This window comes from Talaromyces stipitatus, genomic scaffold, assembly GCF_000003125.1.
Source record: "Talaromyces stipitatus ATCC 10500 scf_1105507295527 genomic scaffold, whole genome shotgun sequence".
NCBI classification, from domain to species: Eukaryota; Fungi; Ascomycota; class Eurotiomycetes; order Eurotiales; family Trichocomaceae; genus Talaromyces; species Talaromyces stipitatus.
Window position 1 is genome coordinate 3,972,886 of NW_002990114.1, and position 26,388 is coordinate 3,999,273.

The 26,388-nt window shown below is 47.1% G+C and overlaps 8 protein-coding genes across 8 annotated transcripts, besides 3 other annotated features; 3 read left to right on the forward strand and 5 right to left on the reverse strand.

Annotated features, from left to right (window-relative positions):
- Nucleotides 1–58: 58 nt before the first annotated feature.
- TSTA_094820 (ubiquitin-protein ligase Sel1/Ubx2, putative) lies at nucleotides 59–3,894 on the reverse strand (the record flags this gene model as incomplete). The annotated part of the gene is made up of 6 exons (XM_002479154.1): nucleotides 59–151; nucleotides 204–869; nucleotides 1,139–1,566; nucleotides 1,629–3,584; nucleotides 3,653–3,793; nucleotides 3,855–3,894. The coding sequence occupies 6 exons, from the start codon at nucleotides 3,892–3,894 to the stop codon at nucleotides 59–61; spliced, it is 3,324 nt and encodes a 1,107-aa protein (XP_002479199.1).
- Nucleotides 3,895–4,387: 493 nt separating this feature from the next.
- On the reverse strand, nucleotides 4,388–10,343 carry TSTA_094830 (DNA-directed RNA polymerase II subunit RPB1; the record flags this gene model as incomplete). Its single annotated transcript, XM_002479155.1, has 12 exons — nucleotides 4,388–4,417; nucleotides 4,452–4,832; nucleotides 4,890–6,421; nucleotides 6,493–6,520; nucleotides 6,580–7,394; nucleotides 7,455–7,590; nucleotides 7,656–8,843; nucleotides 8,900–8,951; nucleotides 9,046–9,794; nucleotides 9,859–9,929; nucleotides 9,983–10,139; nucleotides 10,215–10,343. The coding sequence occupies 12 exons, from the start codon at nucleotides 10,341–10,343 to the stop codon at nucleotides 4,388–4,390; spliced, it is 5,268 nt and encodes a 1,755-aa protein (XP_002479200.1).
- Nucleotides 10,344–11,063: 720 nt separating this feature from the next.
- TSTA_094840 (WD repeat protein) lies at nucleotides 11,064–12,754 on the forward strand (the record flags this gene model as incomplete). The annotated part of the gene is made up of 4 exons (XM_002479156.1): nucleotides 11,064–11,133; nucleotides 11,193–11,254; nucleotides 11,323–11,411; nucleotides 11,611–12,754. The coding sequence occupies 4 exons, from the start codon at nucleotides 11,064–11,066 to the stop codon at nucleotides 12,752–12,754; spliced, it is 1,365 nt and encodes a 454-aa protein (XP_002479201.1).
- Nucleotides 12,755–13,649: 895 nt separating this feature from the next.
- TSTA_094850 (regulator of secondary metabolism LaeA) lies at nucleotides 13,650–14,840 on the reverse strand (the record flags this gene model as incomplete). Its single annotated transcript, XM_002479157.1, has 2 exons — nucleotides 13,650–14,550; nucleotides 14,620–14,840. The coding sequence occupies 2 exons, from the start codon at nucleotides 14,838–14,840 to the stop codon at nucleotides 13,650–13,652; spliced, it is 1,122 nt and encodes a 373-aa protein (XP_002479202.1).
- A 1,228-nt stretch (nucleotides 14,841–16,068) lies between these two features.
- Nucleotides 16,069–16,107: a microsatellite.
- A 2,780-nt stretch (nucleotides 16,108–18,887) lies between these two features.
- Nucleotides 18,888–20,347, forward strand: TSTA_094860 (WD repeat protein; the record flags this gene model as incomplete). The annotated part of the gene is made up of 6 exons (XM_002479158.1): nucleotides 18,888–19,218; nucleotides 19,278–19,377; nucleotides 19,449–19,515; nucleotides 19,571–19,911; nucleotides 19,985–20,111; nucleotides 20,168–20,347. 6 exons carry the CDS (start codon nucleotides 18,888–18,890, stop codon nucleotides 20,345–20,347), a joined length of 1,146 nt encoding a protein of 381 aa, XP_002479203.1.
- A 1,239-nt stretch (nucleotides 20,348–21,586) lies between these two features.
- Nucleotides 21,587–23,274, reverse strand: TSTA_094870 (uncharacterized protein; the record flags this gene model as incomplete). The annotated part of the gene is made up of 7 exons (XM_002479159.1): nucleotides 21,587–21,745; nucleotides 21,805–21,935; nucleotides 22,017–22,473; nucleotides 22,501–22,621; nucleotides 22,789–22,868; nucleotides 22,942–23,139; nucleotides 23,236–23,274. The coding sequence occupies 7 exons, from the start codon at nucleotides 23,272–23,274 to the stop codon at nucleotides 21,587–21,589; spliced, it is 1,185 nt and encodes a 394-aa protein (XP_002479204.1).
- A 567-nt stretch (nucleotides 23,275–23,841) lies between these two features.
- TSTA_094880 (uncharacterized protein) lies at nucleotides 23,842–24,777 on the forward strand (the record flags this gene model as incomplete). Its single annotated transcript, XM_002479160.1, has 2 exons — nucleotides 23,842–24,634; nucleotides 24,692–24,777. The coding sequence occupies 2 exons, from the start codon at nucleotides 23,842–23,844 to the stop codon at nucleotides 24,775–24,777; spliced, it is 879 nt and encodes a 292-aa protein (XP_002479205.1).
- Nucleotides 24,244–24,332: a sequence feature (GA-rich).
- Nucleotides 24,665–24,757: a sequence feature (GA-rich).
- A 106-nt stretch (nucleotides 24,778–24,883) lies between the features above and the next one.
- On the reverse strand, nucleotides 24,884–26,103 carry TSTA_094890 (tRNAHis guanylyltransferase Thg1, putative; the record flags this gene model as incomplete). Its single annotated transcript, XM_002479161.1, has 7 exons — nucleotides 24,884–25,210; nucleotides 25,265–25,353; nucleotides 25,408–25,583; nucleotides 25,643–25,687; nucleotides 25,752–25,883; nucleotides 25,946–26,035; nucleotides 26,090–26,103. The coding sequence occupies 7 exons, from the start codon at nucleotides 26,101–26,103 to the stop codon at nucleotides 24,884–24,886; spliced, it is 873 nt and encodes a 290-aa protein (XP_002479206.1).
- Between the last annotated feature and the right edge of the window lie 285 nt (nucleotides 26,104–26,388).

Consider the following 26,388-nt stretch of genomic DNA (forward strand, 5'->3'; position numbering starts at 1 on the left):
CGATATATTGCAGTTTTGTCGCAGCCTGCTGAACAGTTGACCAAGGTGAGTGGCTAGTTCAATCACTCTTCCATCGCTTTTCGACAACATCAAAGCCGATAATGTCAGTCTCGATATTCAGACTCTTCAGCATCATGTCCATAGTGAACGTCTACAAGCCAATTAGTACGATATTTGATTGCACAAGCAATGAAAATACTCACCTCCTCCTCGTTGCCATCCTTCTGTTCACACCCACCGTTCTCATCATCAGCATCAATCGTACTCCTCAGTTCTCCCTCGACACCATCGTCTCCACCAGGAACACCACCACCATAAAAATCATCATCTTCCCACATCTGCATCCTCTTCATCCTCTGTCTCTCGCTCTCCTTCCAAGCTCCCACTCCTCCCATCCTTTCAATCTTATCCTTGGCGGTCTCAAACAATTCCTCAGCAGCTTTCTGGCTTATGCTGCGCCATTTAACCTTGAGAGCTCTAAGTTCGTCATCTCTTGAACTAGATTCGATCCTTAGTGCTTGCTGTACTGTATCAAGCTCTGAGCGTAGGGATGTGAGTTGAGATTGGAGGACGAGTCGTTTCCTGCGAAGTGCTATTATATCTGGGTCTGATTCGAAAGCATGTGGTTGTCGTGATTGGCTAGTCTTGATGTTCAAAGAGGGACTGACAGGAGAGTTATGAAATGGTGGTTTGTCTGGATGCTTTGGAGTTTGTTGTGCCTGGCTGTTTGATGCATCTGGTTTTGGAGGCTCCTTTCGTTGCGCGGGCAATGGTGACTTGAATGGACGTGACAGTGCTGATGCTCCGTTGCCTAAACGGCGGCGCTTTGCTTGAGGGTTTGGAGATTGCGACATTTTGCCCTCTATCTCCTGGGATTCGTCTTGATGTTGATAAAGATGAGATGGGAATTGTTGGGATGGGATAAAGTAGGATGATGTAGGTAGTCAGAAGTTGAGACTAAAAGGAGCACATGACCAGACCACGCCCGGCGACTACCTATCTACGGCCATGAGATTTTCGCTGGCCAGTAAATGAAAAATGGAAAGAGAAAGTTTGTAATTTCGACATGAAGTTATAAGACAGAGAAAGTATGTATGTTACTATTCATCAAAACTCATCACACAGATCAATGCCCAACTCCTCCTGCAACCCATTGAGCAAACTCTGGCTGATCCGGTCGAGGGAAAAGCCCTCTGTCATTGCCATTGTTAACGGCGTCGCCATTCTGATTAACGCCAGCTGCTTGTTGCTGTTGCTGTTGTTGTGCGCCATTATTAGCATTCCCATTATCTCTCTGTCTGTTACGCTGTTGTCTGATATATACTAAGATCAACAGCGTTGCTGCAAGCGCAACTATAATTAACGCCTCCAGCACACTCTCATCTATATCAATGTCGAGTTCGTCATAGTAGCCTGTATCGTCGTTGTCTGCACGGTGATGTGATCCGATAAGTTCCGTTTCCTCTTCACGCTCTCGAAGAAGCTGTGAGTATTGCTGGGCTTCTTCTTCATCATTCTCTAGGAATGCAATGATCCACTCTTTGAATGTCCTGGGTGCTTTCGATTCTGGGAGAAAAAACTCAGTTATGTGGTCAGATATGTGACACAGATATAGGGGAAGTACGTACCCTTTTCATCCTGGATGCCGTTGATATTGCCGTTGGTAATGCGATTCCATAGATGACGAATGCGTAGTTTGATCAAACTGAGTTTCACAGGGAAATAAGCTTCCTGATTTGTTGCAAGCGCCAGGTCATAGTAGCGTTTAGCCATATGGAAGTCCTGCTCTACGGCAACACCGTTCTCATGCATCCAACCCAAATTCCAGAATGCTTGTGCGCTATGATGGCCTTCCGCCGCCGTATGATAGCATGTCGAGGCCTTCTCAGGGTCAGCTGGAATACCAAGCCCTCCTAGGTAGTAGTCTCCCATTTTTAGCAAAGAATCGATATTTGATTGTCGCGCTGATCTGGTCCAATAAATGAGAGCAAGTGCTGCGTTTCGAAGCAAGGGTGAGCGGGGTTTCTGAGTTGTCCATGGAAGTATTCTATCCAAAGAAAATACTGATCGCTGTTCGTCCAAGAGGTACGCAACGTTCGCTTGTGCATTTTCATATCCCTGTTCGGCGGCCATCATGACGGCAATCAGTGCCGTCTCACGATCACCATTTTCATACGCATCATTGGCCTCGATAAATGAGGAATGGACTTCTTCAGCCCTCTCCGCAACCATTTTGTAATATGCCGAAGCCATTCCGCAATGCCGTTCTCGACCAACCCCAAAGTTAGCAATCTCCGCGAGGTAGTAGAAAGCTTCCATCCAGCCCCAGCGAGCGGCCAGCTCAAAGTACTTGGTAGCGGTTTGTACATCTCCCTGATCGAGGAACAATGCACCAAATCTTGTCTGCGCAGCTGGAAAATCCTGTTCAGCAGCTGTTTTGAAATATTCTGCGGCTTTGTATGCATCCTTTGGAACTCCATAGCCATGCAAATACATCAACCCAATCTCGTACTGACACAAGGCATCACCGTTTGCAAGACCGCGCTTGAACCATAACATGGCTGTTGTGAAGCTTTGCTCGACGCCTTCTCCGCGTAAGTACATCATCCCAATGTAACCTGCTGCTTTAGCTGCCACCTTGTCAATACCCACGGGGTGGTTGGCAAGGATATCTCCGTCTTTAGTCCAGTACCGTTTTGTAACGCCCCTGAAATATTTCATAGCCCTGCGATAATTACGCGGTAATGTTCTAGCTCCGTCATAGTACATCTTTCCTAGACTCAGTGTTGCCTTGAGCTCACCCTTTTTCGACAAGAGATCTAGATATTCGATAATATCTTCAAGGTTAGCGTCTGCACTAGCATGACTGCCATCTCTATGAGCGTTCGGTCCCGAGCTTGAAAAGCTTGCACCCTCTCCATATATGCCTCCGTCATCATCGGCCCATCGATATGATTCCCGAACCATAACCCGCCCGCCAGGAGGCCCAGACCGTAGATAGGCGATCGCTTTATCGGCGACTTGTTTGTAGTAGTGCACTGCCTGATCACAATCCCGTGCACCGCCAATACCAACATGATGACGGAAAGCAAGAGTCATTTCGGAGCGAGTGTTTCCTTGCTCCGCGGCAAACGTATGATACAACAATGCCTTCCCTTGGTCTCGCTCAACCGCATCACCAATACTAGTTGCATACATGAATCCGACCATGAATTGTGCCGTGCTATTTCCGGTCGCTGAGGCAAGCTCTTGGTACCATCGAAAGGCCTCTTTGAAGTTGCGTGGATGCGAGAAGTTGCCGTAAAAATTCATGTCAGCCAGAAGGAGCATTGCATCCGCATTGCCAGATGTCTCTGCTGCCACCTTCAATTCATGTATGGCTTCCACTAGCTCCGGGAGGAGCTTATTCGACCGACTTGCCAAACGGGATGCTTCGTCATCGAGTGATGGCCCATTCATGAACAAGAAATAAAATGCGCGTTTGGCATAGTGTAAAGCATATCCAATTATTCCCGACTGTCTGTCGTGTGCCACCGTCGAGATTTTGATCGCTCGAAGTTTTCGTAATGCAGAATCAACAAGCTCTAGTCATTCATCCAAAGGCCTCAGTATCATACCACGCGAAGGAAAAAGAGGTAATTCTTGTCCATACCTTTGCCAGATTCCGCATCTTTCCAGTCATTATTCCCGCCAGTCGTGAATCTTTCGGCATTTGGCTTTTCGGATCGATGTCGAACACTCGAGACGGACTTTTTTTGACTCTCGCATGATCCTAGAATCGCTAGCGACCAGACTGTTTGTGATGCGATAAATAGTTAGTCAGGGATGCGGACTCATCGGCAGAGACCACTCACGGAACACCACTGATAAAATCAAGCGCACCCACAGCTTCATCTTTCTCTTTCTTAGAAGCCACTTTGCTTCAGGAAGTGCATTGTGCGATGATACAGATACCGCTCATGTCTTGAGTTGAGAATAAGAAAGAGTGTCGTAGTAGGTAGTTAGCTATCTTTAAACGGGCCACCTATGACGAACGGAGCTGTCCGGAGTCTCCACCAGGCCTCGGTGGACTTTAATGGACAGCAACAACTCCAGTAGAACTTAGATAACCAAAGGAAGCCCTCACCCATATCTAAATCGATCTCAGCTTTGATTGCTCTAATATGGAACCAAAAAGCATTCTAATTATTAAGTATAAAATAGGTTAATATTTTGGATTGCCCTTTAGTTCTTAGTATCTTGACTTAGATCCTGAGGCCTTCAGTTCGTCAAGCCACCAGGTTCTACTGTATACCACACTCACAAAGAATTACAAACAAGAAAATTATGTATTTGAGGCTAATGATACATAGAGTCTCTATTTAGCGGACTGCAAAGATCGCCGGGATCAACACTTCCAATCTACTGGCGCGGGGACCTGATACATTTCTGTTAGCTCAAACAAGGCATACTTCGCCAGGATTGGTATATACATACGTTGGGTTATACTGCGGTGAAGTCGGGCTGTAACTAGGCGAAGTTCCACCGCGGGCAGGTGACGTCGGGGAGCCATGAATATTGGGAGATGTGGGAGAATAGATCTCAGGGCTTGTAGGGCTCCATGCTGGTGAGGCAGGCGAATACTTAGGTGACGTTGGACTAGAGAACTGTCTAGTACCACCAATTGCTGGACTTGTCGGGCTATATGTCGGCGAAGTCGGCGAGAATGCCGGGCTGCTTAGCGACATGTTTGGACTGGAAGGCGAGTAATTGGGAGACGAAGGTGAGAATCTAGGAGAGGTTGGCGAATATGATGGGGAGGCCTGCTGATAGGATGGAGATGTTGGGGAATACTATAAATTGTCAGCCAAGCTTACTTTCTTTGACCATATTAACTGGGGGATACATACAGCAGGTGACGTGGTTTGGAAATTGGGACTGCTTGGGGAGAAGCCTGGAGACGTAACGAAGCGGGGACTCGTGATCGACATGCCAGGGGAAGCTGGTGAGTAACTGGATGACGGCGAATAACCCGGAGAGACGGGGCTTGTATTGAATGGGCTGGTAGGCGAATAACCACCAGGGCTCTGAGGTGCTGGGCTGAAACCTCCTAACCCCTGAGATGGTTGATATGATGTGAAGCCCGCAGGTGTCTCTGACCCTGCCTGTCGGATAGGCGAAAACTTGGCGTCCGGGTCTGGGGTACCGATATAGCCGTTTTCCATCATGGGGGAGTTGTTGTCGTATTGAGTAGCTGCTCCATCGTTGATCATCGCGTCCTTGGCTCCAAGACCACCCATTAATCCAATTCCAGTGTTGCTTGAAACTACCGTATTTAGCATATTTTGGTCGAGATACACATCGAACTCTCCCGTTCCAGCGGGGGCCAATTGACCGAGAATCAAATTCTCAGACACACCACGGCAATCATCAAGTTCTCCAAAAGCAGCCGCTTCAAGAAGAATTTCGACAGTTTCTTCGAATGAACATCTCATCAAAGCACCGTTGTCGGCACGGTTGATACCGTGACGTGTAACAGGTGTAAGATAGCCACGCACCGTCATAACATCGACTAAGAGTGCCAAATGACGATGGTTGACATAAGAACCGTCGAAAGCCAACACCTGAGTCAATTCTCGCAAGACCGCCGTACGAGCAGCCTCGATACCGAACACTTCAAACACTTCGATAAACTGGTTGGAATAAGTTCGACTGGTGTCAACACCTGGGATCGTAAGTACGTCGGCGAGAGCCGATCCACTTGTTTCGAGAACCCATTCCTTGCAGAGAGGATCAGTCTTGCTCTGGAACAAAGAACCATCCTCCATAACGCGAACATTGTCCTTCTCATTGATGAAAGCACGCTCGACACCAGCTACACCACGCAGAGTCAAAGTATCCAACAAATGTTGCTCAAGCTTCTTGAGAGTCACGTCATATTCCATGTCTTCTTCATCTTCGTCTTCCTTGGCGTCATGAAGTTGGCGAATACGGATAACTTGCTCATCAGCGTTGTTATCACTGAAAATGACTGCAATGTCTCTAGGATACTGCTCTTTGATCCTAGTAGCAACGTCTTGAACAGTGAGCCCCTTATCCAAAAGCTTGGGTCGACTCAGAACAATACGCAAAAGCCACTTGGACTGACGACTGGAATCATCGGCAACGTCTTCTGGGATGATAAAGTACGACTCAACCATATCTCTATCGTTCTCAATGACGGTAGACTGGATATCTGGGTCATAGTAGATTTCAGTAGCTTCCGTGACCGAGCGAAGACTTGTATGTTCCACAACACTACGCAACTGCTTGGCAGACTCCTTGTCATGCTTCCTGTGAGGCTCTTGGTAAACCGTCATGGAAGGCGTCTTGATGTTGGTGGCCACGTTCAAAATTTCTTTCAAACGAGGGACACCAAGAGTAACGTTCTTACTCGACACACCTATACGAATAGTAAAAAAATTTAGTTTAATGACTATGATTCTGTTTGCTTGTAGAAAGATAGAAACTTACCAGCAAAATGAAACGTATTAAGGGTCATCTTAGGGTTCGGGTTAGTTATCTGCCAATGCCAAAGTATAGAGCAGGATATGTTCTTACCTGTGTGGCAGGTTCTCCAATAGATTGAGCGGCCAAAACACCGACCATTTCTCCTGGATTAGCTTGAGCTCGCGCGAAACGCATCTCGATTGCTCCTAAAACGTGGTTGAAGGCAAGCTTGTTCATAGAATACTGCGTGACCAATCGCTTGAAGGCTAAGCGAGAACGCAGCTGAGCCTTGAATAAGAGCGTGGCACTAGTCTGTGCTTCTTTTGAGATCACATCGTCACCACGAACAATGACCAAGCGATCTAACAAAGCCTGAACTTGAGGAATGACCTCAGCGGGATGAAGATCGCTGATGGTACCTTCCTTGATATGGAACGTGGTCTTAGCCGACTCGAGGATACGCTGAACATTGAGTGGCAACTGCATCATTTCTTCGTCTCCCTTGGCGACAGAGCGAAGGAACTCCCGGTCCTTCAAAAGAGCCTCCCATTCCTCATCCAAGTAGCGCTGAACTTCTACGTCACCTTCAATTTCAGCGGCTTGTTCGAGGACTTCAGGTCCGAGCGTGCGCTCCGGGTCCATGAGGTCAACGCGGAAACGGTCACGGAACTGTTCGTCAGAGCATTTGATAATATCCACTCTCTGGTTCTCAATGTGAGCACCATCCAAACCGTCCTCTCCGTACAAGAATTGGATAATATCGCCAAGCGAGTTTCGGACAGTTCCATCATACTTAACCATGAGCTCCTCAAGAGCCTTGACAAGTTTACGTTGAATGTACCCTGTTTCAGCAGTCTTTACTGCAGTATCAATAAGACCCTCACGGCCGCCCATCGCATGAAAATAAAATTCGGTTGGCGTTAACCCTAACCTTAATCTTCAGCTTCTGATCCTTTCACAACATCTGAGCATATGCAGAAACTTACCTCGAAGGTAGGAATTTTCCACGAAGCCTCTGGACTCCGGAGAATAGTCATCCTTTGTAAAGTGAGGAAGCGTACGGTACTTGAATCCGAAAGGAATACGTTTTCCCTCGACAGACTGCTGCCCAACAATAGCCGTCTGTTGATGTTTGGGTTAGTACTGGTCACCAACTTGAGCGAAGGCCTACTCTCTCGTCCACTTACCATTTGCGAAATGTTGATGGTGGAACCCTTGGAGCCAGATCTTGCCATTTGAACAGCATTGTTGAGATCCTTCAAGCTCTTTTCGGTCTCGCTACCGGCCTCCTCACGAGCATTATTCAACGCACGAGATACCTTGCTCTCGAATGTCTCTCGAATATTCATACCGGGCAATGGCTCCAGTGTATTCTCAGTTGCACTTTGGACGATCTGTTCAACCTCTGCCTTACCAGCACGGACTGCGGCCTCAATTCGTTCAATGGTCTTCTTATCGGGAATTGTATCACCAATACCGATGGAGAAGCCATTATGGAGAAGCCAATAATTGACAACGCGCTGCGCACCATCGAAGAAAGTTACTGCGGCATCGGGTCCATACTCATTGAAGATAGTATGAACAATACCGCCGCCGGAAGCTCCGACGGTCTTCTTCGAGAACATGCCATACATCAACTGGCCGCCGTGTACCAGAAGTCCGCCATCTGCTAAGGGCGAAAATTTCTCTGAAAGTGGAGCCTTATCCTTATCGATACGGAGCAAATTGAGTCCAGATGGCAACACCATGCTGATAATCTGCTTTCCGGTCCAACGAGGTCGGGGCTTCAGAATGGCCGGCTGAGGAATGACGCCATCCCAGTCCGGAACCCAAAGCATTAAATTCATAACTTGATCCTTGGTAAGAAACACATCACGGCGACAAATTTTGTAGATACCACACAGAGAATCCTGTACAATACCCATCAAGGGACCATTTCTCTGTGGTGACACAATGTTGAGAGGAACCAGGGCAAGTTCCTGTAATTCAGCACGAGCTTCTTCGCTCTGAGGTACATGCATGTTCATTTCGTCACCGTCGAAATCGGCGTTGTAAGGTGTGGTAACCGATAGATTAAGCCGGAAGGTGGAATAAGGCATCACACGGACACGATGAGCCATCATAGATTCCTTGTGCAACGACGGCTGACGGTTGAAGAGAATCACATCCCCGTCAAGGAGATGGCGCTCGACTTTCCAACCGTAGAGAAGATTGGAACTTGTCTTCCGCGCCATGCGCAAATCTATTCGCTCACCGTTATCCCGCACAATGTATCTCGCACCAGGGTAGATTGTGGGGCCATTATTAACGAGTTTTTGCAAAAATTCGATATTGTATGGCGTGACGACTTCTGGATACGTCAAAATCATCGCGCTCTGTGTTTGGGTCAACATCATGCCAAAATAAAAAAGAATAAGGTTAGGGTACGAACCGACCGAGGAGTGCCGACCTCAAATAGAGATAAATTGGGATCTCCACAAATTCTGTTAATATAAATCATATGGTCAGTAAAATCATAAGGTAAGGTTGAGGGATAGAATGTTAGGGTTGACGGATGGTGTTGGGGTTAGGACGTACACAGTACGGGCCGAAAAGTCGACACGTTTTCCCATCAAGTTTTGTCGGAGGCGGCCTTCTTTCCCTTTCAGACGACCACGGATCGCTTTGACTGGCCTATTAGATTTCGTCATAGCCTTGGGTTGTCCGGCAATATCATTGTCCATATACGTGGCAACATGATACTGAAGTAAGGCCTCAAATTCCCGAACAACGTGTTCTGGCGCGCCTTCTTGTTCGCATCGTTGTAAATTCTGATTCGCACGGATGATTTCTGCGAGTTTGAATGTCAAGTCATCTTCAGCACGTTGACCGCTGGAGCTCTTGCCGCTAACAACACTGGGACGGACGACGGGAGGAGGGACAATGAGAACGGTGAGGATCATCCATTCAGGACGGGCGTAGTCGTTACTTAGACCCATGATCCTCACGTCTTCATGCGAAATGCTGCGAAAGATATTGTAAGCCATCGCGGGGGTGATAGTTCGCTTCTCGGGTTGAGGAATATCAATATCGTCTTCCATCATGTTCGCTTTGTTCGGTTTCCAGGTTCCGACGAGACTCAATCCCTCTTTACGGATAGTGGGCTGAGCATTACCACAGCCACCGTGTCCCTTATGCGGTTTCGAGCCTTCCTTGGAGAAAGGATCTTCGTCCTCTGGTAGAGGATCGGCCTCGCAAATGGCAACATCTTTCGACAGACGCCAGATAATATCAAACCGTCGTTTCGGGTCGCGAATACGTAGCGCATCCTGGAATTTGGGGTCGCTCTAAATGTAAAGCGGTAGCAGTTAGCATGAGTACATATAGAGAATCTCAACTTTTAAGAATTACCATATCTGCTTTGATCTTACCACAGTTGTGGCAGACAGTCTCCAGTAGTTTCTTAGTCTTTGTAAGAAAACCTGTTCAGATTAGTCGATGGAGTCATTAACCAAGAAGATATTAGAAATCATACCGATGTGAAAAACAGGGGTTGCAAGCTCGATATGACCAAAATGTCCTGGACACTCTTTCTGACCCTCCTCACAGGTTTCACAATAATATTGGCGATCGAGAGTTCCCAGCCTCGGATCATTTGGACCTTTGGTTCGTGGGCGCATTCTCTGCTCGTCCTATATGAAATAAGAGTAGAGTTTAACAGATGGATTCATCAGGCAATTCTGCAAAAAAAAAACTTGCCGCCTTACCATTGTCTCAGGATATTCGACATGGACCACACTCAAGCGTTTGATCTCTTCAGGCGAAAAGAGACCAAACTGAATCTCCTTTATGGTGCGCAACGGCGCCTTGGAGTAAGGAAAGTGAACGTTCGACATGGTTGGGGTCCTTGACGTTAATCACGGAGACGGGTCGGTAACAGAAAAACTGAGGTTTTAGTCTGTTGATGTTTGACTGTGCTGCGCCCTTCGTTATGAGCACAGATTTTTCTCAGATTTCGGCGAAGAAGGATCCAAAGTAACAGTCAGCGACCGTCAGTAGAGTGAGATAACAAACGGCCGCCTGCCGATGAGGACTTTGGCAGCCCTTGCCACGAGGGCGCCGGTCACCTTAGACAACGAGACGCCGCGAAAGTCGACAGTTTGTAACGGTGAGAAAGCCGAAAAAGTCGCAAGAGTTGATAGCCCTGACTTGACTTGACAGAATCCCAGATAGAAACACGATAATCTGGGATGACAGGTGATGAACAGGAAGTTGTCGCGTTGATGAAGGAGCGATGACTTGCGAGTCGCCTTGCTGACGCCGGGCAGGGACTTTAGCTCGAGTTTTCTTGGGAGCCGCTAGTGGTTGCTGCCTAGCCAATCACAGCCGTTCTTCATGTTTGAGCAAGTCTTGGCGGTGAATCTGCGGTTGCCAGACAAACTTCAAGAAAGAAAGGCATTCACCCTCAGTTCATTTCGCTATCTGCGCTCAAACCTTGCCTCTTATTACAATTATATGCGCACTTAATTATGATACATGAGTGAAACTTCGTTGTCACCTCCTGGATCACTGCCAGGTAGGACTTACACCAACACCAACCGAATAAGCCGATTACAATGAATCTATCACTCGTCGATCCATTCGCCCTCGCCCAAGACTATCCCGATACTCTAACCGGAAAATTACGTATGACTCATTATCATTACGGCGCTCATGACTGGGATACATAGGCTGACTGAGAGTAGGAAGCGGCCATGCTGCGTGTTTACGGTTCAGTCACAAGGGAGACTACCTCGCCGCAGGTCGGGTGAGTGACTATTGTCTACATAACTGGATGAATGAATTAAAAGACTAACAGTTTGGATTGTGTCTCAGGTCGACGGTACAGTCATTGTCTTCGATCTGGAGACAAACGGGGTAGCGCGCAAGTTACGAGGACACACAAGGCAGATACAGTCACTTAGGTATATGATTCGATGTCGCAGGTAATGGCATTGCTCGGGTCGCTAATATTGTTGTAGCTGGTCCAGAGATGGCCGATATTTGCTAAGCGCATCGCAAGACTGGAAGTGTATACTATGGGATTTGAAAGATGGCTCGCGAGTGCGAATGGTCCGTTTTGCAGCCCCGGTATACATTGCGGAATTACACCCTTTTAATCAGTGAGTCGCTTGGATATATTATGACCGTATTGGTGCTCGATGCTGACTTCCGGAGTTTGTTATTTGTCGCATCCCTCTTCGAAGAACAACCAGTCCTAGTCGACATCTCGAACCCCAAGCCCATCAAACACATCCTACCCTCGGTCCCCCTGCGACCTCAGGATGGAGTCGATCCAGCCGCAGCAGCCAAACAAGCCGCGCAAGACGCAAAACAGTCAACATGCGTCACAATCTTCACTGCGTTGGGCAACCACATTATCTCAGGAACATCAAAGGGATGGATTAACATAATCGAGACTCAAACCTGCAAAACCATACATTCTACTCGTCTCTGTAACGGCGTAATCATTCTCATCCGCCTCGCAAGCAACGGCCGTGACCTTCTCATCAACAGCTCCGATCGCGTAATCCGAACAGTCATAATGTCCGACCTCTCTCAACTAGGCATAGGCCTCGACCCATCAAACATCAAGTTAGACGTTGAGCACAAATTTCAAGACGTCGTCAACCGTCTAAGCTGGAACCACGTGGCGTTCTCGTCAACTGGCGAATTCATCATGGCATCAACATACATGAACTCAGACATATACATTTGGGAACGAAGCCACGGCTCGCTCGTTAAAATCCTGGAGGGGCCACGCGAAGAAATGGGAGTGGTGGAATGGCACCCCTCACGACCAATGATCATGTCATGCGGCCTCGAATCCGGGTCAATCTACATATGGTCTATAATCACACCCCAGAAATGGTCTGCCCTCGCGCCGGATTTCGCTGAAGTAGAAGAAAACGTGGTCTATGTGGAAAGGGAAGATGAATACGACATCCACCCGGCAGAAGAAGTCCATCAACAACGTCTCGATCAAGAAGATGAGACACCAGACGTACTATCCTTGGACCATCTCGGCAGTGGTGCCGCTATGGGTGAACTGGATATGGATACTTTCCGTATGCCAGTTCTGCTAGATCTATCGGATAGTGAAAGTGAAGAGGAGATTATAGCTGTCGGTCCGGGGACGATGAGAAGACGAAGTCCCGGGGCTGGCCGAGAATGGATGAATACTTCTCATGACGGCGCATCATCTACTCGAGGTGCGGCAGCAAACGGCTCTTCAAGAGGACCGCACGGCAGAGGGAGGAAGAAATGATGTTCACCACTAATATTTTACACTTATGCTTTTCTTATCAACATATCTGTTATTCTCTCTTTTGATGTTGGCAGGCTTCTTGCTTTTGGAGTCTGGGAATGGGCCGGCGCACTTTGGCGGCGTTACGGGGAGGGCATCATACCTAGGCAGGTAGGTAGCAGATCTGATCTAAGAATTATAGATGTAAGTTGAGGATATATGCCGACAATACCTATATATATACAAAAAAAAATGATTCAGGTAGAAAAATGACAACCTGATGAGATTTCGGGACTGAGTATCCTCATGCATTTTCACAAAAAACACAGAGAATATTTCCAACGTTTCTTCCCTGTATCCTTTTTCTTTGTTTCTCCCTCTTTGTCCACCTGCTCGCTTCCCCTTGAACGCCAGAACCCGAAGCGCCGGACCTGGTCCCACGTCGCTGGCAAAATGCATCCCATAAAAAGAAAGAAGAAAAGAAAGCAATGTCCAATAAATACCCTAGGTTTTTTTGTTCCGATCCTTCCTTGCACCCCTGCCCTTTCCCAGTGCCAAATAAAAAAAAATTAGAAAATGTAGCATCGTCACGTCATTCTTTTCTCCTCCAACATTATGATCTGATTTCCCTCTAAGCTCCTGAAATATGCATCGATCGATTATATTCGGTTCATGCTCTGGTAGGTCATGACAGCAGTACCGGGGTGAGATAGTATGTATGTATGATTGTGTAATAGATGGTATGTAAGTTTTAGTAGACCTGTTTTGGGCCGCTGAAGATGAAATCGCTGGACCGCCTAGCCCTCTGCGTCTGTGACATGGCCATCCTTGGTCTGCCGTCAAGTCAGATTTTATCGAAGGAATGGTGTAAGATGATGGCAGAACTCTACCTAAGTAGAATTTCCTCGCCATCTCCTCAATTCCCCGACGGGTTCTCTGGCTTCATCGCTTGATAGATGTGAAGTATATTATAAGCTCGTATCTCCTTGTTATAAGCTTCCCTCTTCACATCCAAAGCTAATTGCTGAATTTGTTCTCGTGAAAACCCCCATACCCGGTGTAGCGGCGCAAGGATCAATGTCTCAACGCTCTCAGAAATGGCGAGATTATACCACCGACCAACTTTCTTTTCGTGCTCGTCATGATGCCATGGGTTCAGCGGGAGACCGACAATTTGGTGATCAATGTTTACAAACCCTTGCTTCTCCAGCGCGGCCATCGTCTCGCTCACACTATGAGCTATAGGCCGTGCAGACATTTCGGTCGCCTGTTTCAAGTACTGATACCACTTATGCATGGACGTACCTTCGAGGGAGCGTTCTTCGCATCGCGGTTCAAAGTCTATCTCCACCTGCTCGAACCATCCTCCAGGACGTAGATGGGAATATATTCGACGGTAAAGCGACGGCCAGCTAGTGACACTTCCACATCCCATCTGCATATGAATCAAATCCCAATAGTCTTCTCCCAGTGCCCATGGATACTCAAAGTCTCTCGGGGCATAAAAGTCACAATTCTTAGGACAGTTCTCGGGCTGGATATCGGCGAGGTCCATTCCGGCCACGAAGCTATCGGGATACTTGTTGGCTACATCGATGGCCCAGATTCCCGTGCCACAGCCCAGGTCAAGCACACGCGCATTTGGAGGATGAGGGGCATATATCAATCCGTCGCCCACTCGAGCTTCTGTAATGACCTTGTGGAACAAATCCAGGCGATCTTGCTCCTCGTCGTCGCACGGCAGCATATAGACGCCTCTTCGGTACCCATGGTACGTCCGCCCGTTTTCTAGGTGGCGGGGATGCTGTTCCGGAAGCCTTTTTCAGTTCCACTGTTAGCAGCCATTGGGTAAAAGAAATCAATCCGGGCAGTAAGAGAACACATACTTGTATTGAGAAGGCATCAGAGTATTAGCATTGTTCGAAGAGCGCGCCGATTCCCCGGCGTGGGGGTTGTGCGCGTCAACATTCTGCCCGATTCTTGAGGCATCCGGCAAGGCGTAGATGAGCTGAGATGATTGGGGGCTGCCCGTTGTAGTGGCTGTGATTGTAGTAGTAGTGGCTGTGCCCTGCAGCGGTTGAGCAGGATGTCGATGATTGGGGAACATGCTGTGTGTGCGCGTATGTGTGTGTGGGTTGCGTTATGTCACTCCAAAAGTTTCCCGAGGAGAGCTCGCAGTTGCTTAACAATAAATAGATTGATTCGCCTAACCGTCACAATTTATACAAGCAGAATGTCTCTGGTGTGATTCGGTGATTGTTGACTATTTCCTGTCCTACCCCATTCAAAACAACAGAAAAAAGGAAATAACCAAGCGAATGGGGCCAAGGTTGAGGAAGCCGAGAAAGGTGTTACCAGACTAGATTTTCAGCTGATTGCGAGAAGACGAGACTGTTTCATATAACCACATGGCCGTGGGGAAACAAGCGAGAGCCGGCGCGTATCCAACGGCTCATGGAACACAGCAGGCAGGCCACGATACGAGGGGCGGGCGATGAAGGGGTATATATATGAGAATTGGGGGGTCCCCATGCATGGGAGGAAGAGCGGGAGCTCCGACAAGCTGAAGGAGGAGGAATGCGTAAGATGATGAAGGGGGAAGGGAACGAGGAGAAGAAAAAAAGAAAATGCTTAAGACGAGGTATTAAGCAGACAGGGAGGCCGGCGGCAACAGCAGAGATCCATATTAATATTAATGTTTTAAATGGCAGCGAGTATCTAGAGCAAAACTAAGTCGGCTAGTCGCTGTTAAAATTAGGCTCTGCCAGGTCCGGCCCGCAGAACGATGTAAGAAGCCTAAGGCCCTAAACGATGCCTTGCCTATCAGGATGCGCCGACGGGGATGCCTGAGCGCCTGGGACAACACGAATGAATTAGCCAATGATTGCTTACGCTCTGCTGAGGAGTCTATTCTTTTACTATTCTGTGTTTATTTCTTTTCTCTTAGTACATATACAATGACGACAAGATCGCTGGGTTGACGTGGCTGCATCGATTGGCCTTGCTGCAGCGACTGCATTGGTGCATAACCTAATATTCGGAGCATCTCGACATGCATTTGATCCTACTACGTCGTACAGAGTGCATACTGCTAAGTAGCATACTACCTTCCCACGAATGCGGGGACTTGTACAGACAGTCGCACAGCGTTATCAAGTCGCTCAGCATGATTATTTCGGTAAGTCTCGCTCGTGTCAGTGTAACTGCCTATTTTGTGTAGCTGGCCAGTGAGGAAGGAAGTTGTAGTTGGCGGGGGCGAGAGCGGCTGGTGCCGAAAGGGCCCATCAACCGCCCGCCGCCTCCCAAACCCTTGGGACCAGCTTTTCTCCTACACACTCTCTCTCCCTCTCCCTCTCTTTCTCTTTCTCTCTCTCACATTCCCGGACCTACAACGCCCATCAACAATTGTCATTTGATACGACAGAGCTACTGAATGCTTGTTTCAACTCATTGAGACGTTCAGTTGCGGGTCAGCATCTCCAATGCGTGCAATGGCTTCGTTTCGGCGTGTGGTGTACAACCCATCATACATAATGTCCGTTATTCAAGGCACGCATCCCGATAGTCTGGGTAGCTTTGTTCACCGCGATTTACACGGGCCACTCAGCGACGTCGATTGCAATTCCGTTGGCTGAACGTTAACCAGACGAGACGGTACGAATTGACTGAATCAATCATCTGACGGCATCCGAGTCCCCATGCTAAACCTCTTCGAACTCTAGCCGCAACGCTAACTCGACCGTGATTTTGTGGCACAGTCAAAATTCCAGCTCACGATACCAGGCCAATAGTTGATTTTCAATACGCATGCAACTGCAAGCTCAATCACTCATTGCCTCCTATCCAACCAAAAATTCGGCCGCCCACGCGAGACCCTGGTCTAGGGAACAACAACCGAGAAACAACTCTGGCAAGGCTACATACGTACAACGCACGCATGCTGACGTCTCCAGGCTAGGCCCCCCTAGTTAACTACGTAGTTTTACCATCGGACTAGAGTTAGCGACCACCAACACTATCGATGATCCACCCGTTGCCCCGTTGCATCACCTCGGCGCTTCGCGAAATGCATGTTATGCAGCAGGAAAGCGGAGACTAGCCCAGTCAACCACACACGTTTGAACGCGCCCCTGAAGCCTGTCCAAACCTCTGAGAGCTGAAAGGTTGTTCGCGATCTGGCGGCACTTTGTAATAAACTGCTGTGCCGCATAAAATGGACCCGGAATCCTACGGCGCCAGTTGCAATCTTTTCGGATGTCGTGGCGGTCAGCGTCCCTCCTCCAATCGACTAACTCGCTACGTTCCAAGAACTTAACGCATTCCTCTCTCGCTGACTCTCGGGCATGCTGTACGCACTGGCTATTAATGATTGATTTGATGACCTCTGGCCGAACTTTTGCGTGGGGGAGGGGGAGATCATGCATGATTCAAAACGACGTGAGGCGCGAGTCCGGAATGATTGTTCTTGAGCTATACCTATACACTACACAACTATACATGACAATAAAGCTTAAAGCAAACCAACGATTCGCCTATCGCCCATAGCTCATACTTGGACGCCTCGAAACCGTCTCTTTTACCGCCATTGCAGCCGTTTCGACCTACCTGTATTCGTTTCTGATAACGTTTGTTCTGCATTCATTGGACGCTTCAGTTTACTCGCCTGTGGCTCGATAGCGTTGGCACAGTGCATGCGGACAGTGTCATGATTTTGACAAGTTACATTCGTGTTATTAAGAGGGGCAATCGTTCGGAACACCGGGGATGTGCAATGCAGACATCCGGTTTGATATTCTCAAACTGTCCTGTCCTACTTCACTTCGGCGCCCTGGAAATTATGCAACGTGTGTGGTTTGCTATCGACTATATGGAGGCTGAACAATACAGCACGTCTTGTGATTCTTCCTACGCCCGAGTCAAAGCGTACCCTGGGCAGCTTAGTTGGCAATGCCAAAAGATCTGCTCCATTGTTAACCCCGAGATCTCTGCTAGGTGGAGAGACATTCCAAGCCCTGCTTTTACATTGCAAGACTTCCGACGTCAGCTACTCTCGCCTCATCTGGACCAAGTTCAGCTTTTCCGTTTTGCTGCCTGGACAAGAATGTTGATCTGTTGGTGGCGTTATCACTAGTACCTGATACTTCATATGAAATATGTACGATCAGCATCATTTTACGGCTGCTGACCTTGTCGGGTCTCTTTCTAGGGCTAGAACACATCAGCACTAACTTTCGTAGGCCGAGTCAGAAACAGCTGCAGCTGCGCCGCAAATCCGCACAGACACTTTTACTTCGTACTAGGAGTGAGGCCTGTGACACTGTCCAACGCATCAAACTACTAGACTACGTTTGGGATAGGGGAAGAAAAAGCAAGTTTGGAGGCTAAAAAATATGCCTTGTTAGGCATCATTGTCTATTGGGGCCGCGGCTTGTATCAGTCAATTCAGTTGACTTGTCATTTGCTTCATCTAGCTCCAATTGTCCCGTATGCGACGCTAATGTCTTTTCTGATATTCATTCGCGACCTCAAGTTGGTATGCCGTGTGGCCAATAAAATCGATCCGGAACATACGAGTCATTGGATCTCTTTGTTAAAACGGTTAAGAGTAGAGCTCGCCCTTAGAGATCCATATAAGGACTTTGATTTCTTCGAATTGACATCACTTCGCAAGTACAACATCCTAATATACCTACTTTCTCTCTGAAAGTAATGTTAAACTTTTGTAACTCGTTATCTTGAATTTTTAGCAATGTCTCTCAATCTCTGATAACTCTTATGTAGTAACTAGTTATACTTAGTGATCTATTGGTCGTCCGGCCTCATGGCAAATCGGCCAGCCCCACACAAGCTACGCCCTATCCAAACTTTTCTTTCTCCCATCGTCAATATTGTTCCTTTAATCTACATATTATTGGAACGTCATCATTTTCTCCTACGATATCCCAAATCACAAGAGATTATTCTTGCCAGTCATTTGCTGTGCGGAAACTGGGGTAGAGCGGGGAAGAAAATCAATCTTGCATACATCGTGCATCAATAGAGACACATCTATTGTCCGATCCCATTGATCTCTACTGTCATATTGTCAAGACCAGGCATCAATACTTTGCCTACACCAGACAATTTGCGCCACTAAAAGCTGTCTCTCTTACACATGCACACCCTTCAAGCAACTGCATCTTCGTCCTTGTCACTACCTTCGGGTACGTACATTTACGCAATTGCGGCATCTACTCCTAGCACACAACAGCAGCGCCAGTTTGCACTCATTTCATCCGATGATTCACTAAGGCTGTTCGATGGACAATCCCTGCATCCTCTGAATATAGTATCTGCAAAGTGTCATGATGGTGTCACTGCATTGAAGGAGTATCGTGGGAATGGTACAGGGGGCTTTTTACTCGGTACTGCTGGTAGAGATGGGGCTGTTAGATTGTGGGATCCGCGCTCTACGTCTCAAAAAGCCGGTATAGAGATGAACGTTGGTATGTGCTGTCATGTCCGGATGAAGTCTGTATGTCAGCGCAATCTGACGCGTCTGCAGAGAAAAAGTGTCCGATATTGTCATTGTCTTGTGACCCTGAATCATACACTATCGTTGCTGGTACCGAGCTTGAATCCTATCAAGCTACTGTTGCTTTATGGTTGGTGTTACCATTTTGGACCATTCAGCCTTGACGAGGAATCTCAGGAGCTTCTAACCTCCATAATCTAGGGATATTCGAGCACCAGGACAGATACGCCAACAATATATTGAAAGCCACAATGATGACGTGACAGAGGTAGATTTCCTCCTCCCAATATACCATCCGAGAGATACTCTCTGACTTGCATTAGCTACAATTTCACCCTACACGCAAAAATGTCCTCCTTTCTGGAAGCACAGACGGGCTGGTAAATCTCTACGACACCAACATTCAAGACGAAGACGAAACTTTACTTCAAGTAATTAACCACGGCTCCATACATCATGCCGGGTTCTTATCCGACGACGCAGTTTATGCTCTCAGTCATGATGAGACGTTCTCGATACACCCTATTACAAACCCGGACTCGGAAGAGCCTCACGAACCTAGCCCAATCCAATTTGGAGATGTGCGACCATCTTTGCATTGTGAATATGTTGTGCAAGCTTTGAGCACTAATCAGGGGACTTACTTGGCGGCTGGCAACACAACGTAAGCTCGATCATGCCGCGTCATTCTATCAGAAGAAGAAGAAGAAGATCGACTAATTCTTTATTCCATACAGTGAGAAATGTCTCGATTTATTCCCTATCACTCCCTCTCCCACATGGGGGTTTGACTACACCAATGTTTGGCGTCTACCAGAGGCCCATGGTGAAGAGATTGTTCGTGCTGTATACCTTGATGAACAGGTATACCTTCTACTTACCCCGTATTTTTTTCGGACCCGAACTGACCCTCACAACAGTCGAGAACGGTATTCACTGGCGGTGAAGACGGATTTATTCGGGCATGGAGACAGAATGGCTCCGATCATACTGAAGATGACCGAAACGACGGACAAGAACAGCTGTCATCAGACCGAGCGGCTGCTCGGGCTAGAGATAAGAAGAAGTATAAAGATGAGAAACGCTTTAGACCATACTGAAACGATATGTGAAGTTTGACGATGCCTGCCATTCCATCCTCATTCAAGTCGAGAAAAGATAAAACAACCTTATCGATAGCCGATAAGCAGATACAGCACGTGATACGCTAACGGTATCAGGATTAGCCAGCTGATCTTGATAGTGGGTATGTAGCTTACATTCTTAGTGAATTCAAAGTTGACCTCAATGATTAATGAATCTTACTCAATGGTCAGCATTTCGCAATAGACTTCTTATCTCATTAAGCACTCTTCGAGGCCATATTATATATTGTAGAACTGTTCTTGATTGACACTGGCTGTTTACACATTGCGTTCTGTATTGGACACCTTTCAGTCGGCTTTGGCTCACGTATCAATTTCCATTTCATCCTGGTCGTTCGTGCCAATGTTTGCATCCCTTCCACCACGTTACCAGCCTCCATACTGGTGTGAGTTGCTTTAACAAAATTGTCGGGAGGGTCTGCCGTGCCCCATTGCCTACACGCTCCTTTCTCAAATCCTCCAACCAGTGCGAATCGCGCCCTGATGGCGGTTCCATTAGAGTTACCAGGACCCTTGACATCAACCATAATTGGAGTGTCTCCACCATTGCCTGGTGGTTATTGAAAGCCAGATTATAGGTTAGCGCGAGGAAAGCCGGGAACAGCAATTCTAATGCGCAAGGGATTTTCTGTCGCCCTCTTATAAGGTATGGTGATCTCGAGCATCTCGAAATTGTGTTGGAAGGAGCGCAATGGCAGAAGACAGTTCTCGTTCTTGGGAAGTATATCGTGGTATCCTCCAGCCTCGAGCCATGTCCTAAACAGACTCAAATCCAATGTGGAATTGGTCCAGGCAACAAATGTAGTCCGGGGCGATATGCCTTGTTTCTTTAGCTTCTTTGCAACCTGATGGACATCTAGGGCACCGTCTGAAAATTCATGTCTCATTATCTTCTGCTCAGTAGCTATTGCCGCCCACAAAAGCGTTGTATCGAACTTCACACGACTTGTCCTGCTTTCCACCTCGCCTGTGACCGTCAAGATACGACAGTTGAGGATCTTCTCTCCGCGAGTGTTGCAAATCCCTATCTCGTAAATTTTCCGTTAGCTTAGGTTAGACTCTAAGTCCAAAAGCATCAGGTTATCGTTGCGCTTCGGGTGCTCGCAACATGCTGCCATCAGCTCGACCAACTTGGCCATCCCAGACTTGCCTTCCCATTGGGTTGAGGGTGCTTTCATGACTGCCTCCTGCATTTCAGGTACCAATTCCTTTGGTGTCGATACCGCGTGGCTGTTGTAGTGCTTTTTGCAGAATTTCGCGGCCAGCCACACCCGCTGGAAGCAGAATCTTTCCGCACATTGTTCCTGGTCTCGTTCCTTCTCCGGACGTCTGTAGCGCAAAACCCCGGTAATTCTGCATGAATAGTAGCATACGGTGCATCTGCTGGCCGGAGAACGTTTACGATGACTAACCTGGACTATGGACGCCGTGTCAAAGTCGATGGTGGCATTGTAGGGACAGAGATGTGTCAACAACCCATTCACCAATAGGCTGGGGCCTATACATTTATATCCCCTGTTCGCTTCCACAATGGTGCAGCCAGCTATTAACGTTTATAGTTATCTCAATTCAGAGTTGGGTGCTAGGCTAAAAAGCAAAAAAAAAAAAGAAGAACAATCCTTACACTTTCGAATAGCGTCATTCCGCTCTGCCACCTGCTGTCTTGTGACTCCAAGATCCGCCTCTGTCTCTGGAGTTGCCTCTTTTAGAGACTTATGATTGTTTTGCGCATGCATTTCATCATTCGTGGTGTTTATTGGTTCAGGGTATTGATCGAGTCCCTTCAAGTGACTTGAATCCTCGTGCGCTATCATGCGTGTATCCATTCCAGCTTCGGTGATGGGCATCCCACTGACAGCGTGTGGGCACGTCAGGACCATGCACAGAAGTGCCCCTTCTTTTCGGTGGACAGTACGTGCATGCTCGTCGGCCTTGCCGGGCGTGGCGGTGAAATACTGACAGTTAAACTCCTCTTTCAGTGGACAAGCATACCCAGTCTTTTCATCATATGTCCTGATATGAGCGAGTAAAGAGTCGGTATTCCAGAAGAGCTTTTTGCAGATCAGGTAAGGTAGGTTCTGCTTCATGGAGTGTACATATGTACATACGCCATATGATAGACATATCTCCGTCGACTTATTTTGCACTTGCAGCCGGGATATTTGCACGGGATTGATTTCTTGTTGTATAATTCCTTCCCCTTGCATAATCTCTCCTTCCTCATGTGCACTGTCAAATCGTTCGTTCGAGCAAATCCTTTTCCGCACTCAGGACAGGAGTCGCCATCCTTAAAAATGCCCTTTTTGCATGGACTCTCGCCTCCTCGGCAGTGTTGAACAGCCTATCGCATATGTCGGTGGCAGGGCATCTGTGGGTGTATTCTGTTCCATCCTTACCATCCATTGACATATGGGTGTTCAAATAATTTTGCTTTTGAACTTCCGTTCGGGAATAGAACAAGGAATTGTTTCACAGTCTATCATGCTGATTTCATGTGTGCGCATGTGGCTTTCCAACTGATCTTGGCGGTATGTCGAATATCCACAGACCTCACAATGCAGATCGTTGGGATTCTCTGTGTGCATGCCTTTGATATGCCGTTCTAGGGCTGGTTTGGTAGTGAAACCGTCGTTACATTCAGGACATTTGTACTTTTTACGCTCCTCAAGGCTCCGTGTATGAGTCTCATCATGGCGATTCGCATGCCACTGAGTTTTGAACATCATGTCACAATCTGTTCGAGACTCCTTTAAGGGACACGGGGCTTTTTACGTTCTGGCTAAATAAAAATCAGATGCTTGTTAGTTGAAGTATATCAACAACCGTCTAGCGATATAACTAACCTCTTTCCTCTGTTTTGTGGCTCTCTCTCCTATTGACATTCTGGAAGAACAAGCATCACAGAAGTGCCCAGGTGAGTTTATTTGGATATGAAAGCCACTCTAATATATTAGTATATCTTAGTATTAATAACTAGGATGCTCTTCATTTCCATGTCAGACCAGTATATATGGATAAACATTCCTTTCGTTGTTACCAGGTTCTTCGGCTGTAAGAAAAGATGATACGGCTAGGGCTTAGGGCTTCTTTTAGTCCAGGATAGTGGTAGGGTTGGCCACAAGCTAGTACCATTTGGGGAAGGCATTTCATCCGCGAATCGATAAGATAAGCTTATCGTTTTCCGGCGGGAAACGCTAAACTGAAACAACAAATCATTTTTTCTCTATCCCAACGTCCTCAACGGCCTCAACACCGATAAGGCTTTGCAAGCCGTGATTCTCGTTTAATAACACATCTGCTCCTACTCCATATAGGATTATAGAGCAATGAATCAATTGTTTCTCCTTGTTACTTGACTTTCCAGCTGATCTCTCAGTCCTCGCGCCATCTTCAATCCTGAACTTGTTTTTTTTTGCGACCATCAACATAACATCAAATATATAATTACCATGGACGCCCAAGCCTACCTCATGCGCCACGGCTGGTCCGGCCCCGGTAACCCTCTTAATCCCAACCGTCGACCCGGCCAACACGGCGGTCTCGGTCTAACCCGACCACTCCTCATATCGCGCCGCGAAAACAAAATCGGTATCGGACAGACGTCCAAGAAAGATCCTACGAATCAATGGTGGTTACGCGGTTTTGAGGAGGCGCTTAGGGGCGTTGGAAAGGATGGGACGGCTAGCCCGAATACCGAGGGATTGGCGAGGGAAGACAATACGTTGACGAGGAATGGAAGCCAGTTGTATAAGTTTTTTGTGAGGGGGGAGGTTATCCCGGGGACTTTGTTGCAGGAGGAGGAAACTGCTGAGGGGGTTGTGGTGGAAGTGGAGGAGACATCTATAAAGTCTGAAGGGAAGAAAGAGAAGAAAAGGAAGAGGGGTCAAGAAGATGATGAGAGCAAAAAGTTGAGGGAAGAAAAGAGAAAGAAACAAAAAAGGGACAGTTCTGAGACCGCGACCTCCATAGAGCAAGACTCAGATTCACGCAAGGTCAAAAAGAAAGAGAAAAGGTCCAAAAAGGATAAATCCATCAACGTGGATGTTTCGGCTACAGATGAGATTGATAGTGCGCAATCAACAGATTCAAAAGAACGCAAACGAAAGAAGAAGAATCGCTCCGATAAAATCGACGATCAAGATCCTGATACGGATAAAAAGTCAGAGAAACGAAAGGAGAAAAGGAGGGCTCGTCTATCTGAAAATGATGATCAATCTATACCTGACGTGTCGGTGCAGGCGGGTTCGACATTCACCACACCGACCGAATCAAAGAAGGAGAGGAACAGATCGAAAACAGACGACAAGAAGAGTAAGAAGAGTAAGAAGGACAAGAAGGACAAAAAGACAAAGAAAGGGAAGGAGAGAAAAGACAAAGCGGGTTGACACGATCAGGAAAATTTGACTGTACATATACATAGACGTTCAAGCTAGCTATAGAGTATTTTTTTGTTATGCAAATTGATCCTATCTACCTAGGTAGGCGATCTATCTATTCAACAGGCAACCTACCCGGCTTACCGGACAACAACCACGGTCTCCTCTGCCAAAAATCATCCTTGATAATATCCACATGCTCAACAACAACCTGCGCTTTGCGCCGTAACTTGCGCATCTTCTCCTGCTGCGTCTTGGAAAGTTCACCACTTGGTTGTGACTCAGCAGCCTGTGTAAGTGATGCTGTCGTCGCGGAAAACTGATCTTCAAGTTGATACTGGCGATATACGACACTACCCTTCTTATAGATCTCAGCTTCGTTGTTGTAGTTGATTCCGAAACGGCTGAATAGAATCTCGTTTTTGTCGGATGATACTGTACCCTGTACAAATTTCAGATCAAATTAAGTCAGAGAGATGATTTACGTAGATGGTACCTGCAACTCCTTCTCGGCTTCGACATTACTCATTCCGCCTTTCAGGACCAACGACCAGAACGTTGTGTTGTACAGATTATTGATATGGCCTATGTCAAGAATATTAGTTCCAGTATTCCTATTTTGAAGGAAAATGTACATACAATCGACCTGTCTCCAACTCATATAATCCCGTAGTATCTTCGCGTTAGGATACTGGACAGCCCGTCCATCAAACGTGGGCAAACTAGATAGATCAAGAGGCTTGTCCGGGAAGAATATCGGCCATTGACAGACATATGACGCTGTGAAAGTTGATACTATTGTCGTGACGAGTTTGCTTTATATCATGTCAGATAGGTGTTGGGAGGAGATTAGAATATGTGTCGTGCTACTTACGCACTTCTTCTCTCGAATAGTTGGCAATTAGGATGGAAGACGAAACTAGACGACTTGGTCAGTAAAATCCTATCATCTCAGAAATATCAATCGAATGGATTCGACGAACCTATACTCATCACTAACGCCATACGCAATAATCAAATCAGGCAAATCCTTCATAACTGACACGGCAGCAGCGTTCATAAGATCCAACGCGCGACGGTCATTTGGCTTCTCAAATTTGTATTTATCTGACAATCTGTCTCCAGAGGTCAGTATTCGTGCTTTCGGAGTCAGAAATTTCTTTCTGGTTGCACGCACTTGTGGAATCCTCGACCATCTATTCGGACAACAATCCATGTCTCCGGGAGGAGGTTATCAGGTTGTTCGAATAATCGAACATATTCGTATCTGTTTTGTAATATTAGTTTTTTGTGTAGGTATAGGTGCGATGTCTCGACATACTTTGAATTGGCCATTGTGTTGCGACTTTTAATTTTATATCAGATCTTCCCCCGCACAGAATTTTTTTTTGGCTTGAGCACTCGACCGTCAACTGCAAGAAATTCGATGACTGACTGCAGTTTTCTGTTCGGAGTAAATGGAGTGATTTGAAATTCTATGGTAGCTGTGATAATGAAAATATGACTGTGTCGGAACTATGAGTGAATAGTCATGATTTTGTGTGCCCAGGTGGTTCCTCGTGGGACAAAGGAACCTTAGAAACGACTTGAATCGATTTGCATATTAGAACCTATACCGAA